The sequence below is a fragment of the Andrena cerasifolii genome, chromosome 3 (genome assembly GCF_050908995.1).
Source record: "Andrena cerasifolii isolate SP2316 chromosome 3, iyAndCera1_principal, whole genome shotgun sequence".
Classification (NCBI taxonomy): domain Eukaryota; kingdom Metazoa; phylum Arthropoda; class Insecta; order Hymenoptera; family Andrenidae; genus Andrena; species Andrena cerasifolii.
The window spans coordinates 2,824,908-2,840,279 of NC_135120.1; the positions used below are offsets into that span (position 1 = coordinate 2,824,908).

At 32.2% G+C, this 15,372-nt stretch overlaps 3 protein-coding genes across 3 annotated transcripts in view; 2 read left to right on the forward strand and 1 right to left on the reverse strand.

Moving 5' to 3' along the window:
• The window catches only part of LOC143367031 (uncharacterized), a 426,392-nt gene that overhangs the window by 268,339 nt on the left and 142,681 nt on the right, over positions 1 to 15,372 (reverse strand). The window lies entirely within an intron of this gene.
• Positions 1,212 to 7,358, forward strand: LOC143366858 (BRCA1-associated RING domain protein 1). Its single transcript, XM_076808278.1, has 9 exons — positions 1,212 to 1,345; positions 2,075 to 2,263; positions 2,644 to 2,818; positions 2,889 to 2,969; positions 3,056 to 3,252; positions 5,575 to 5,805; positions 5,911 to 6,020; positions 6,112 to 6,230; positions 6,302 to 7,358. The coding sequence occupies exons 1-9, from the start codon at positions 1,275 to 1,277 to the stop codon at positions 6,671 to 6,673; spliced, it is 1,545 nt and encodes a 514-aa protein (XP_076664393.1). The 5' UTR covers positions 1,212 to 1,274; the 3' UTR covers positions 6,674 to 7,358.
• The window catches only part of Mas (trypsin-like serine protease domain-containing protein masquerade), a 131,634-nt gene continuing 123,958 nt past the window's right edge, over positions 7,697 to 15,372 (forward strand). Inside the window, exon 1 of the mRNA XM_076808527.1 lies at positions 7,697 to 8,091. Coding sequence (XP_076664642.1) covers positions 7,989 to 8,091 — 103 coding nt within the window. The 5' untranslated portion in view covers positions 7,697 to 7,988. The remainder of the gene's footprint in view (positions 8,092 to 15,372) is intronic.

Below are 15,372 nucleotides of genomic sequence, written 5' to 3' on the forward strand. Positions count from 1 at the left end.
GGCCCACTACTGGCCAATAGTTGCTCATCGCTGATATAAAGTATAAAAAATATATCTAAGTTTTCAATAATAAAATTAAATATTAAGTTTATACATTCACGTCACTATATAAACCATGATTTCATGTTTTTGAAAGATCGTGTGCGCTTGACCTGAAAATGGCGGCTTCCAGCTCATTGGCCACACTGTCCCCGGACCCACTGTACTGAAAGTGCTATTAGTTTACGCACCGTCCTCACTGATATAAATACTATGGATTGGAGATGTTGAAGCGATTTGAAGGATTTTTGACATGATGCGCCATCATCGTTCAACCGATGTACTATACTTCCCTTCGCCCCGCGATCATCCGCGGTGCTCCACACTTTGCCTCACTTTGCCACGCCAACCGATGCCAACTGCCGCTGACGCGAGTATATAAAAAGTGTTTATTGGCAAAAGTAGCTAAATTGTGCAGTGTATAGTGGTTATGCAAGTAAATTTTCAAAATGGGCAAATGCAATGAAACATGGTTTATATAGTATTAAAGATTTAACAAAAATTAAGATTTCTTATTTCATAGATTTCTTTGCTACAATCTCTTACCAATGATGATGCGAGTGTGACCTAATATTCATGAATGTTGGGTAAATACAACTGACTTGGACTTAGGTGGATTCCCAAGGTAACGTCTCTAAGAGTGAGATATATTTGTATGTATTGTAAGATTAATAAATTTATTTTAGTATTATTATGAATTCAATTTCATTTAATGAGAAATGCATACCTACATCTCCTTTATTCATAACAATAAAGCAAACGACAAAACTGTATACAAATATTTTAAATTCACGTTTTGCGAACTTCATTAATCATTACTTCAGTTGGTTTTATATTACATTTATATATTTATTTCACTATTTTCATGAATTTCATTTGCTCTGATTAACTTTTTTGAATTTCAACCATCATACAAGCAATTCGTATTATATGATTATACTACATTATGTACATAATATAATAATACCTACATTATGTTACACTATTCTTTTAGTCTATTATAAGCCACATTTTTCAAACTTCGCGCTATTTCCTTTAATACATCGGTGGAACGGTGGAGGCGCTAGCATCTAAAATCACCTTCAATTCGCTTCAACCGCTATACGGCCGGCTTATGGGAATCTCGTATCAATAGTATATATATATCAGTGACCGTCCTGGTCAGTCCTAGTCCTTTAGGTCCGTGGTTGGTAGTTGATTACATAAACGTAAAATTATAACATAAAAATTCAAATATGAATAATTCATGGCAGAATACTCGAGAAGCTATTAAAAGTTTCGCAGACGAGCTAGTATGCAACGAATGGTAAATAATATTGTAATTAAAGTAGTAGTAAATTAATACAGTTACTCACGAACGTATTCACCCACTTCGTACGTATGACACAGTTTGCATATTTAATCAGTGCTAAAGTTAGAATCGCCAATTCTAATTCACGTTAATATAAACCTTGATTAATGTACTTCTAGTTATTTTCATCTATTGAAGAACTGCTTAATCAAATTATGTTAGAAGAGTGCAACAAAATAAGCGTAGATTTCACACAAAATTAAAGTTTTTAAATAAGCTATGTATGATTTTTTCCAGAATGCACTCGAGCCTAAAGTATAACGATCTGGCTTAGACTAATGTAAATTAAAATTGATATTTCGAACTATAACACTGCTTAAATATGTCAGATAGGTGGATGCTTTTGTAATTAATGTTATATATATATACAAGTTAATGCATAATTGTCTTCATTTATTACTTCTTATATTTGTAAGATTATTATTAATGGTACATTGGTGTAGTACAATATTAATTTGAATTATGCAACTTATGTTTTATATACTCATAATCTCTCATTTGTTGCAACAACAACATAACTCAAAATTTAAGTTTTTTAGGTGTTCAAAAGTTCTGTTAGACAACAACTGCTTTTACTATATTAATAACTCAAAAACTGCAACTTTCAAGTTGTGTTGTTATTGCAGCAAATGCGCTATATGTATTTATAAGATAAACATGTAACATTAAGTCTTTTCACCTTAGTGGAAATGAGCCATTAGATGCAATGAGGTATACAAATTGTGGCCACTTTTTTTGCAAACAATGCATTGGATATGATTCAATATGTATAAAATGCAATACACCTGTACAACCAACTGAAATACATACCGATCATATTATTAGAAGTCTTGCGTCATATTGTAATCAATTTGCAGAAATAATACAAGAAAAGTATGCACATTTTAATGAATACATTTCATATTTTCTTATATGAAATCTTCTAGGGAGTTTAGTCATGCTTCTGAATTCTAACAAAAGATTTTATTTTTTACAAGATATTTCTACTATAATTCTGCTTATTTCAATCTATTTAGTCTTGGAATTCGTATTTTCAAAGTATATTTATGGTAGTTTCGGCATATAATAATAATTCTTTATTAATAATAATATTTGAATTTAAATTTTACAGTGTTTAATATATCTAAAAAAAAAGTAATTTGTAGTATTATTGATAAACTTCAATGATGTAAACAATATCTTATCGATTTTAGTTAAATACAGCTGTATAATAAAGTACTTTATTTAAAACAAGATTAATGTGAATTTCACAGAGACTTGTGGAATGCAACATCAAATGTTTCAAGTACCTTACAAGCATCTTCGGTAATTGTAAATGCAGGATCTAAAGATACTTATTTAAAATCTAAACCACATTCTATACCAAAAAGAAATATAAATAAGTTAAATGCAAAAGGAGAGACGCTATTACATGTTGCATGTTTAAAGGTATATTCTTATGCTATATATTTCTGAAAATTGAATAAAATATAGCTTCGGTCACATACATTTTTTTCAGCGTAATGAAAATCATATAACGTCTTTCTTAGCTGCTGGTGCAAATCCAAATATAAAAGATAATGCTAATTGGACTCCTTTAGTAAGTTGTTTACATGATTATACTTTGACACAAAATGTCTTATACATGTATTTATGTTGCTTGTGTCTTGCATGTTTTGTTTATAGCAAGAAGTCGTAAACTATGGATATACCTCTATATGTCAGTTGCTTTTGGAACATGGTGCATCACCTAATATACCAGGTTTCGAAAATAGGACAGCCTTGCACGAAGCTGCTATTAACAATAGATTAGTAGAAGCAAAGATGCTTTTACAGTATTCTGCTAAGAAAGATGTGTACGATATACATGGAAAAAAGCCTATGTGTGTATTCTTTAAATGTATTCATGTTACAATATTTATTTTTCATTTGTGTACACATGCTTGTTATTAATACTTAACTATGTGCTGCCATGACAGTGTGAGTTATAAAACTTACAATTAGTAGTTATTGTCTACTGGCAGATTTGTGTGATTTTAGTTTCAATATGTATTATGCAGCTGCATGCTTGTTTCATCTCACAACTTTAAACATTCCTGTTATGACATTCTTTTTATGTTGTGGGACTTGAGTCTGAATTTTTTTAAACAACACAGTTCGACAGCCATCTGGACTTGTAACATTCAATAGCCGTTTCTTATAGGTTTTTGTGCCCTGAAAACGAATCCGCAAACCATTTGTCGCCATCACTCTCAGTTTTTGAGAAATTCGATTTTGAAAAAAACTGCAAATTTCAACTTTGAACATCTTTTGCGTCGAAACGGTAATACTTATTTGGTTATTAGTGCATTATGAACATTTAAATATGTTTAAACATCGATGAAAGGGAAAAGGACACCCGAAATGCACCCATTTTTGAAGATATCTTTCAATTTATTTCCAAAACTAAGGGTGTCGGAGAAAATCTAACCATTTCACGCGTTGCAGCAGACATTTTCCCCTCGGAAAGCATTAACAGAAGTGGTAAGTCACAGTTTTATTTTTAATACAGAAGCGAAATAATTTGGCAAAACGCGCAGTGCCGACAGTGGTAGTCAACGGCGGCGCGCGATCCACTGCCGCTCAGCGTAACACAATCGCTTAACGCGCGTGATTACCACCGTTTTGCCAAACTGTTTCGCTTCTGTGTTGAAAACAAAACGTGACTTACCACTTCTGTTAATGCTTTCCGATGGAAAAATGTCTGCTAAATCGCGTGGAATAATCAGAATTTTTCCTAGACTCTTAGTTTTGGAAATAAATTCAAAGATATCTTCAAAAATGGGTGCATTTCGGGTGTCCTTTTCCCTTTGATCGCTGTTTAACCATATTTATATGTTCATAATGCAATAATAATTTATATCGTTGTATTCGGGAGGGTTCATTGAATAATTTGACGCAACGAGCAACCGAATAAGTATTACCGTTTCAACACAAAAGCTGTTCAAAGTTGAAATTTTCAGTTTTTTTTCAAAATCGAATTTCTCAAAAACTGAGGGTGATGGCGACGAACGGTTTGCGGATTCGTTTTCAGGGCACGAAAACCTATAAGGAACGGCTATTGAATGTTACAAGTCCGAAAAAAGTCAAATTTTGTCGAACTCTGTAATCTTACAAGGGAAGGAAACCATGAGGTAGACACCGATTTTGATGAGCCTTGGCACGATGAATCTATATCACAAATAAGTAAATAGGTGTCTGAGCGTTTCTGTCAATGGGCCTTAATAATACCAATATTTACATGGAAATTATTAAAAATTGCATTGTGGCCGTGAGGTTTTAATGGGTAAAAATTTCATACTACCCTGGCGCCCCCGGGGGATTCCCTCCGAAGTAGTCAGGGTGCCTTTTGAAGATTTATACACACATTCTTTATAGAAATATACATTTATAACTGTTTTATAAAGTTGCTTCTGAATGATTTTTTCACAGTTTAGTAAAGAATTTTATAAAAATTCAATTACAGACAAATATCACAATGACAATGAATGAATTGAAAATATTGTACCAGAAATACATACTTCTAGTTGACAATTGGATTCATCGATTATACTTGACTATACACATAAATAGAGCCAGAAAAAGTGTATTTATACATTAAGTCATCCCATCATATATTGTCGGACACTATTTTTTACCGATCAGTCACGCAAAAAGTTAAACGCAATTCCTGTAAGGTAAATAGTGTATGTGAAAAATATATCGGAGGTGTATTGACAGATGACAAATGCAAGCCACTGTTAAAGATGGCTTACGAAATTTCGAGGTGGGAACTAGTCTCGAAGACGAACCTCGTGCCGAGGGATCTGAAGAGTTTTACGACGACCGTTTGCGGGTTATTGTTGAACAAAAACCAATACGAACTATTGAAGAATTAGCTCAGATAGTTGTTTATTTTCAACTGATATATGTACATACCGAAAAAAACCGCAGTACTTATGGGATGACTAAATAATTTATACAGTTTATCTATTTTAATTTATTTTATATACAATTTTTGTATTCCGTATCACACAGAAATGACCAGCAAAAGTTTTTTTCCACAATATGTGGATGGTTAAGTGTTGGGGAAAATTATTAACTTATTAACATATTAAGATTAATGATTTTATTGTTCATGTTCCTGCAATATCATTGCATTACTATGTTCCATTACTCTAATTCAGAGACTATTGCAAACCATTCGAAGACTTATGGAACAGTTTGAAAGAAGAAAATGAATTGGATGATACATTGGGAAGAATTACTAATTTAAACTGTACTTTAGACCAGTCATTTTCTGCTGCACAATCAGTTGGTGGATTTGTTATATTTGCATCAAATTTGCGGGAAGAAAATACTAAATGTCTGCACGAGATGGCTCTTAAGCATAAAGTGAAAGTTACGTCTGTATTTCGGTATGTGCGTAATGTACATAATTGTTTGCAGTATACTTCAAATGTAAATTGATAATACAAAAGCAAGAATTAGAAATGTTATATAGAAATTTATAAATGTTTTAGGTCAATTGTATCTCATGTCATAGTGGAAGCAAATAATCAAAATATTGTACAGTTATCATATAATGTAATGATGGCAGTACTGCGTGGGATTTGGTTACTTAATAGCGAATGTAAGATTGCTCACGAGTAAATAACTTATAAAAGTTAATAGTTCACACACTCATGCAACATTTTCTTTTCATGTATTTATCAATAAAAAAGGGATCCAAATCGCAATGGATGTAGATGATATATTAAAAGTGAATTTAGAGGTGTTTGAAATTAGTGGTGTACCAGTTCAAGGCATTCCAAGAAAAGCCAGAGAAAGTGCCCAGAATCAGGTATACTTAATCGGAAACTTAACAAAGCAGGAATGTCCATAATATTTTGAAATTCGTGGTTGCATTTTTAGAATCCGGGTCTTTTCAGTCAGTGTTATTTTTACTTTGCTTTACACGCAAGTGATTCCTATTATGTAAGTGGGATGCAATTAACAAGAGATGACTTAATGAGACTTGTAGAAGCAGGTAATGGGAACATTCTAAAGAGAGAACCAAATCCAGAAGATATAAAATACAGGGAACAAATTATTCCATTTCACATAGCCAATGAACCTTCTCATCCTTTATATAAGTGCATTCATTATATTATATATGTACCAGGAAAAGATGAACCACGTATAAAATATAACATGCCACATATAAAAACTCTACCACTTCTGTGGTTAATTGAATGTATAGAAAACTTTACATTGGTTGATCCATCAAACATCGGTTTATTCTAAATTGGAGAAAACGTTTAGTAATATTATTGACCAGCATAATATGATTTCCTGGCAAATTTGTTTAAAGTAGTTATATATTTTCAGTATTATACATTAAATATAGTATTCCAAAAAATATGTTTCTATTACCATAAGTTTTTAATAGGATTTAAAATATTTAAAGTATTATTATGAAATTACCTAAAATATTTAATTTGTTACTTCATTTTGAAGAGGGAGAATATGTTGATTTTCTACTACGATTATGAAGGATCAACCGTTGCGCAAAGAACGATAAATTCCAAAGGGAAATATCGTACGGTATCTTGTACATTTACGGGTAAAGTACCGCTAGTCCTGCACATATACACCTGTATGTAGCGACGAGAAGGAGGAAGTGAAAGAAAAACGCTGCAAAGGAGTAAGAGAGAAGTAAGGAGGAAGGACAGTGAGGACATGGAAGGAGACAGGGGAAAAGAAGAGATTCCAATGTAGTTGCGAACGAATAATAAGAAAAGTTTAGTGTAAAGGAAGATGGATAAATGAAAGAACGAGAAAGAAAGAATATATTAAGTTTAAGTTTAGAAAATAGACCGACCGCTAATTGGTTGTAATGAGGAAAAAAGAATTCTGCCAGTTGTATTAGAAATGTGTTAGGTACTCATATTTTCATGTATCTTGTCATAATAAAATATATATAAAATTACATGAATTATATTAGTGCAGTCTTAAATGTAATAATAATGAGGATAATATGTAAACAAAAATATGTAGTATGTAAAATATAAAACAAATAATTTAACAAGAAAACTGTGAGCTTTTGAAAAGCGTTACATTTCTTTTTTTAAGACTACATTTACGTATTAAACAATTTTTTCTATTAAAATAAAGATGATTTACTGGAAACTACATAAATTTAATTTTCATTGATTCCTCACTACATGTCTCTTTAAATTAATTTCTTTTGTTAATGAATAAAGTCGATTTACAACAAACCCTTCCCCTTCTTTCGGAATAATTCTCAGGGAGGTCGATCGCCGTCGATCGTGCTCTCTGTCTCTCGGTCTTCGTCCCTTTCTTTCCTTTTTCTGATCAGTGTAAAAGGGGGGGTCCGCACCCTGACCCACAAGTGGGCCCCGGTACCTCCCTAGTCAGTCAGTCAGTCAGTCAAACAAGCCAAGCAGGCAAACTCGCGGTAAAGTAGTTTGGTACGCACGTGTTCGATCCGGGTAACAGCATAGTGTGTCTCCCTTCAGTTGTTTTTCGACTGGCTCTTAAAATTGAAGAAGCAGAAGAAGAAGAGAAAAAAAAGGAATAAGAACGAGGGAGGCTAAAGATGATACTGGGAATAGCCTCTGAGGGCATCGTCCTTTTTCTCCTAGTTACCGGATCCGTCACTGCTCAGGACGACGATTCTTTGGCTGGTAGCTTTTTATCAGGTAAATTAGTTATTTATTGCCTTTGATTATCATCGTATTCATAATTCGATCCTCTAAACTTATGTTTCGCTGTGATTTTGAAATTTTAGTTTTGCTTTTTAGTTTCTATTTTAAACGTAGTTGTTTTGTATGACTTCCTGTCTGAGAGCTCTAATGTAAATCAGTAGATAGAAGTATAAAGATGTTTGAAGTTTTTCTGCGGGTTATATCTATATAATCCGTGTAAGTGAAACGACAAGTAAAATATCTCGGTATAAAATTACGTAGATTAAGCATTTACTACATACCGATTTCAATAAATAAGCAACAATATTAATTGTTCTATTTTGTTCTGATGACTATGTATTTATATTTACAATATAAGGTATTCCAGAATAAATGGGAAATATTTTAGGGATGACTTTAGCACATCTAAATAATAAAAAAATGTTCATATGTTTATATGGCCTATTTGTTTTTGTTTTCGGGTTATAACGAATTTGATTTTCGACAAACTTTACTTGCTTACTTTCATAAGATATGTTCGAAATGACATCCTTGCATCTGAATACAAGCCTGCAAACGTTTTGCCAATGACTGTGTTACTCTCTCCATATGTCCAGCTGTTGCTGGGATGTGCTGGAAACCTTGTTCAATTCTTTCACGAAGAGTTTCAACACTATCAGTGGGCTTTTTGTAGACAACGGATTTATTTCGAATAAATATAACTCGAAAAGAAATTGAAATAGGACATGTTTCTATGAACTGTTTTTATTGTTTAGATCTGCTAAAGCTACCCCTACAATATTCCCCACTCCTTCTGGGGCACCCGGTATATACTTATTTATCTGCTTATTCATCATACAATCTGCTCAAAAATATTGTGTCAACCATGATGAGCTACATAATTAACTATTACATTGGCAGTGGCGGATTTAACAGGGTGGCCGATGAGCAGTTGCCACCTGGGCACCTGCTCAGGCCCCCCAGGGCCCCATCCTTAACAGAAATTATGATTTTATCCAAAGTATATTTTTTTTCTGTATTATTACATTGAGCTCGTTTTTAGTAAACTACCGCTTTATTTTCCCGAAAAATGAGCCCCTCGGAACGTTTACCACCTGGGCTTTTTTCGTAAATCCGTTACTGTACATTGGTATATTATAATGAGCAACACTATGCACCTAATAAATGAACATCTCACAATTAACACATTGCTAATTTAATACACACCTCTGAAACAATACCTTCCCTATATAATTTATGGATATTAGCATAATATTTCTGACGCATCTATACATAAGGATGTTATATTATCACATCTAGAGTAGTTTGCCTTGTACATTTTTACATTCTTTAATTAAAAATCACGTTTTTGATGTAATAAAAGCAACGTTATTATTACTCTTTCTTCTGCATTTTAAATATGTTATTAACTTCTTTCTTCTAAAATCACCTTCAAATATTTTAAATATTTTATTTACTCCCCTTTATTTACAAATCCATGGCAAGTTGTCTTATAATTTTAATAAACATTACAAGTTCATTCTTTGTGAATTTCAAATACTCTGCGCATATGATCTTTGTACATACATTTTTTCAAAGGCTGGCAAGCTTTAAAATTATCTGCGCTGCGCTTAATGTTGTGAATAGTTTGATAAAATTCAAAAATACCAAATAGCAAGTTATAGTAATTAAGCACACAAGCTTTCAAAGAATAGAAATTTGCACGCGTAGAAGTATGCTACGCACACTAGTATAAGTAGTATCTGGAAGGATGCGATTGTCCCACTTAAGAATCGTGCGACGCAATGCGGATGACGCTTAGTCAGTCCACTGTAGTGAGGAGGCCGTTGGCAGCTTGAAAAATACTTGGTGGTACATACAGAGCTGCCAAATACTTGAAGTATTCAAGTACTTGAGATTGAAATTCAGTAGAACTCGTGTTTTTTTTTTCAAACTGAGCCAAGTACTCGATTATCCAAGTAATACTGCAAATACCTTGAATAGTCGAACACGCTTGATAAAATTCGATCTTTTTAATAATTTAAAATCTTTTTGAGCTACGGGATCAATTTTGTGTTACTCAAAAATTCTAATACCACTCGAAAATTCTAGCCAATAATAATAATTATTGGATACTTAAGAGGGATGTAAGGCTTATAATCAATACAAGCATCTATATATTATTCTGAACGACTCAAATTACCGAATACTACCACTTACTGTTCATAATCGATAGCCACTAATTTTATTATATATATATATGTATGTATATTAGCAATTGTATACAACCAAATATCTAGAAAATTATATGAATCACAAAAATTTAACTTCCACGCATAATAAATCTTGTCGCATAATAATTCTTAAAATTCTCGAAATAACCTCTTTTTCCACCGATTCATCTTATTCCTATAAGACCCCTGTTTAATCGAATAGTTTGAGATGTTTCGAGTAACTTGTTCTATTTCAAGTAGCTCAATGGGATTTGAGTCGTTATTTCAATTCGAATAGCTTGAATGTAATTAAGTTGTTAAAACGTTCACGCTACTCCAATTATTTGAAGGTGCGTCTTCACCAGCGTTCGCGAACTGTTCACGAACAGTATGGGAATCAGTGGTGGGTAAAGATACGAATTTTCTATTTTATACACGATACGTGTCTTAAATGTTGTAAATGTCGTAAATGTCGTAAATGTGTCGTAAATGGTGTATATCTGGAATGAAAATAACTAACCTATAAACAAATTTTCGTATAGGTTATGAAGAAGTGCCAAGTTATTAATAATTATAATTCTGATAAAAAAAAATAAATTAAATTAAGTTACACTGACGAAAAATGGATATTGAAAGGTTAGTTAAAGAAATGCATTGGGAAACCAAGAATTTCGATACGTCAACTAGTGACAGAAAATTGAACTACGAGAGTAGGTCGAAATCCGTCGAAGTCCATATGATTATCAGTGTTTAGATAGACATGTTGTAAGAAACGAGGTTTTTTTAAATTTGTTTGAACACTAAATTTTTACTTATTCGATTAATGAATACTTATTTAATTAATTAATTAATACTCCATTAAGTTTCCCAATATAGAATAATAATGGGACTATAGTTCGTTGGGCAATATAAGCAAAAATAAGCTTGAAACGCTATCCTGCTTAAAACACAGGAAAACAATAAAAACAAACATATAGAATAATAAATACAATTTCTTTAAATTAAAAATTATGTTAATAAAAAGACTATTTTTATTTTAGGAAAAGAAGCCATCAATTAAAAGTACATCACCTTGCTGTTCATTTTACCCAAAGAAATTGTATAATTGTTCATATTGTACATTTGAAAGTGTTGTACTTAATTTGTTTCTCAATGGAATATTTAGTGTATGCACAAAAGCTTTAAAGTGGCTTGATTCCACCACACTGAAAGGGATATTGCACCCCAAAAAGAAATTTGATAATTTATCGATTTCATTTTTTCTGAAACAGGTATTTTTATTTACATAATTTTCAATTTAAATAAATTTTATTTATTATCGTACATTTATTTCAATTTACTTTACCTATCACGATTAATTTTTTATTAGTTATTATCGAAACAAGTACAAAACAATAATTAACACCACACTTTTGAATACTTTTTTGGGGTTAGGGCAGTGGCGATTATACGTAGTTTTCGACGTATTGTACAGTATTCTATAGTATTCGCATGCAACCAACAAGCAAGTCAGAAATAACTATATCTTTCCACAATTGTTGAAAGCTTAAAATAATGAATATTTCTATTTACGACATTTGCAATAAATGACACGTATGAAATGGACTTAAAAATGACATATTATACCTACATTTGTGACATGTCGTAGATGCATTTGCGACGCGGCGCAAAATACCGACCCACGACTGATGGAAATTGAATTTCCTAGGAATCGTCTGTTCGCGAACTGTTCGCTAGTGAGGACACACCTTTACACGAGCAATGGTTATAAAAAGTTTGCGAACAACTTGCGAGCATTGTTTGTGAACTGTGTTCGCGAACTGTTCGCTAGTGAGGACGCACCTTGAGAAGATCATTTTTTTTTTCAGCCTTGCTTGAATAGTTAAGCTACTTCGACATTCGAGTATTTGGCTTGATTTTACCTGAGTTCAGCTTAGCTTGAGTTTTCAAATAACTTGGATGTTAGTAATCATTGCTAGTGTATCACAACAATTAGAAATGCTCGACAATCAGTGGGTTGTATGCGTTCAATTATTTCGGTAATTAAAGTAGTTCCTGAATATTCTACTAAATTCAAGAATTCGTTTAAATTTCTTTCAAAACTTATTTCGAATACAAGAAACCCTTGTCCAAAGTTTAAAATCGATTTACCACATAGTTATCGAGAAATTGTTAATTAAAGTTGATGCATTTTAACACAGTGGCATATGAAGTCGGAGAAAGGGGGTTATAGTTTCAGTTTTTCTTCTGGAACAGGAAAACTGTTTTCAAGAAGTGTACAAAAATTGGCGTAAAAGTTCACCGAAATGTCACGAAATAAATTTATTAATATCTGCGAAACTAACCACATGTTTTCTTCGTAAATGCCCATAAAAAATAGGTTTGCGTGCAAATATTTTAGAAATTACGTAGAGCAGTCAACTTGGCAACGACGCACAATCGATATGTTCAGATATTTAAATAGCGAACGACAATTCCAATTCATATGAACATTTTTTCTGAAATTTTGGTTATAAAAGACGCTCCGAATGAATGCGACGTTGTCAGATCTGCTGCTCCAATTCACTACGCTGACCAATTTAATATTCTGTTTCAATTATTTATATTAACATTGAACTTTTTAAAATATATATACACGATGTTAAAAATTATTATTATTATTTCTATAGTATCATATTGCTTTATATTTATTGTTTATTACCCAACTCAAATTTGACTAACAGAGTTGGTTAGCAACCACTTCAAACGGGTATTTGTGTGAAACAGCGCCAAAAATAGGTCACTTGTCATTTTTTTTACAAAGAAAATGCAAAATATATTGGTCTACAATTTTGGTTACTCATCTTTAGCGAATATTTGCAAATTTTTACATGAAATGGAGAATCAGTATTATTGAAGTTATATAGGCTGAAATATATGCCGTGTCTCGATGTAAGTTGCTTCGTGGCTTCCACGCAGTACGCCATAACACTCTTTCTCTTGTTTGGAAACAAAAAATTTGAAATAATTTCTTTGTTTATACATATATATATTATATATTATTATTTTTGTTTAATATATATATATATATATTATTATTATTAAATATTATTTTTTTGTATATATATATATATATATATATATATACATATATGTATAAATAAAAAAATTATTTCGAATTTTTTTGTTTCCGAACAACAGAAAAAGTGTTATGGCGTACTGCGTGGAAGCCATGGAGCAACTTACATCGAGACACGGCATACATTTCAGTCTATATAACTTCAATAATACTGATTCTCTTTTTCATGTAAAAATTTGCAAATATTTGCTAAAGATGAGTAACCAAAATTGTAGACTAATATGTTTTACTCTTTATCAATCGTATTCAGGCCCGAATTAAGATTTTTGGAGCCCGGAGCTATCAAACATTCGAGGGCCCCTGTGGTTGAAAAGCAGGGGGGGGGGGGGTGAAAAAAAATTAAACAATAACTAGTTTAAATTCTCGTATAACGAGAATTCACTGTAATTGCGTGCAAAATTTCAAATGGGATACCCTGTATGTGTCTAAGAATATATAATTCTAAAAAATTAGTAACAATTTAAATAGATATCATGAAGGAGGTTTAAACAATGAAATTTTAAAATAAAAACAAAATTCGAAGTTGTCGAACTCATAGACAATTTATTTAATAGTACATTTCCAATGAAGACAGAGTGAGCTAATCGCTTAGAACTGAAGGCTTAGAACGAGGCCCCCCTGGAGAGTGGGGTTTTTCAATTTTAATTTGTCAAAAATGGTCAAAAATTTGTTTTTTTTTCGTGAAATAATTTTCATTAGATACTCTTATGTCTTCATTGTAAGCACCCAAAAGCTCATTTTGATTAGTTTGCTAGTTCAACAGTTATACTTTTTTGAAAAAAAGTTAACACTATATTTCAAGGAGCTGTAAGATACACAATTTTTGACATTTTGAAAAATCCGCCGAGATATGTTTATATATCCCTAAAGACTACAACATATCCAAGTTTCATCTAAATCTGAAATGTTACTCCGAAAAGTGTCCGACTTCGCATGGAATGATCCAAAGTTCTGTTACTGTTCTGTGTGTTTGTTCCCAAACATCTTTATATAAATTCTTCTGACGTTAACTTGTAATAAATCGATTTAATTAACAAGACCTAAGTACCTTTCGTTACCTAAGTGGCTATTTGTGTGGAAACATATTAAACGTTTCGCTCCCGCTTCTGCGTGCAGTCTACTTCAAATCATTGTAACTTCGTTAATATTTCGAATTTCATTATAATAATTATTTACACACATATTTTAGGCACTATGTACTTATAGGAAAAACAAAAAAAAATCAATTTTTCATTCGAGTCAAGTGAATACCACTTTAATGCCTCATTTTTGTTATGGTCCGAATCGATCGAAGCGTCCCTTGTAAACAGACGGACCCTAATGAAACTACTGCGGTCGATAAAAGGAAGTTGTACAGAGGTGACATCTCCAGGTACTCTGTGTAGACGAATTTTTGACGCATAGTTGCCACATCTTCTGTACTTTCTGTCTCTGCCGCGCTGTTGCTACATCTCTTTCTATCGAGAAGTCTTGAAGGAATACGGCACGAGAGATGCGTCTAGCGTCAGAGTCTGGCTGAGCGTAAAGGAGGATAGAAATAATGAAAGATAGAGAGGTTGGGTAGTCAAGTTAGGAAACATGTCAATGAAACAATACTAATTTGCGAATCAATATTTTTTATTTATACGTAGAAGGATGTAGTATTTTGTATAATCAATGTGCAATTGAAGGGTCGGATGCAATAAGGGGATTAGCGCTCGAAAATGGGAAAAATTATTGTCCAAACGCTAAGAAAGATTGGAAAATTAAATGTTATTAAACAGAATTTTAAAAAATATAGTGTTGTAAAGCTCGTCAGGACACATTTTTTCTGTTTATAGTTTGTTTAAAAAAATTTTCATCGTCCAAAATCATTATTTCTTTAAACATAAATTGCGATAACTTGAGTATATATTAAGGGATCGTTATGAGACTTGAAACATAACTTCAGAAAACTCTAGCGAAGCCGTAAAATGTACGCACAAA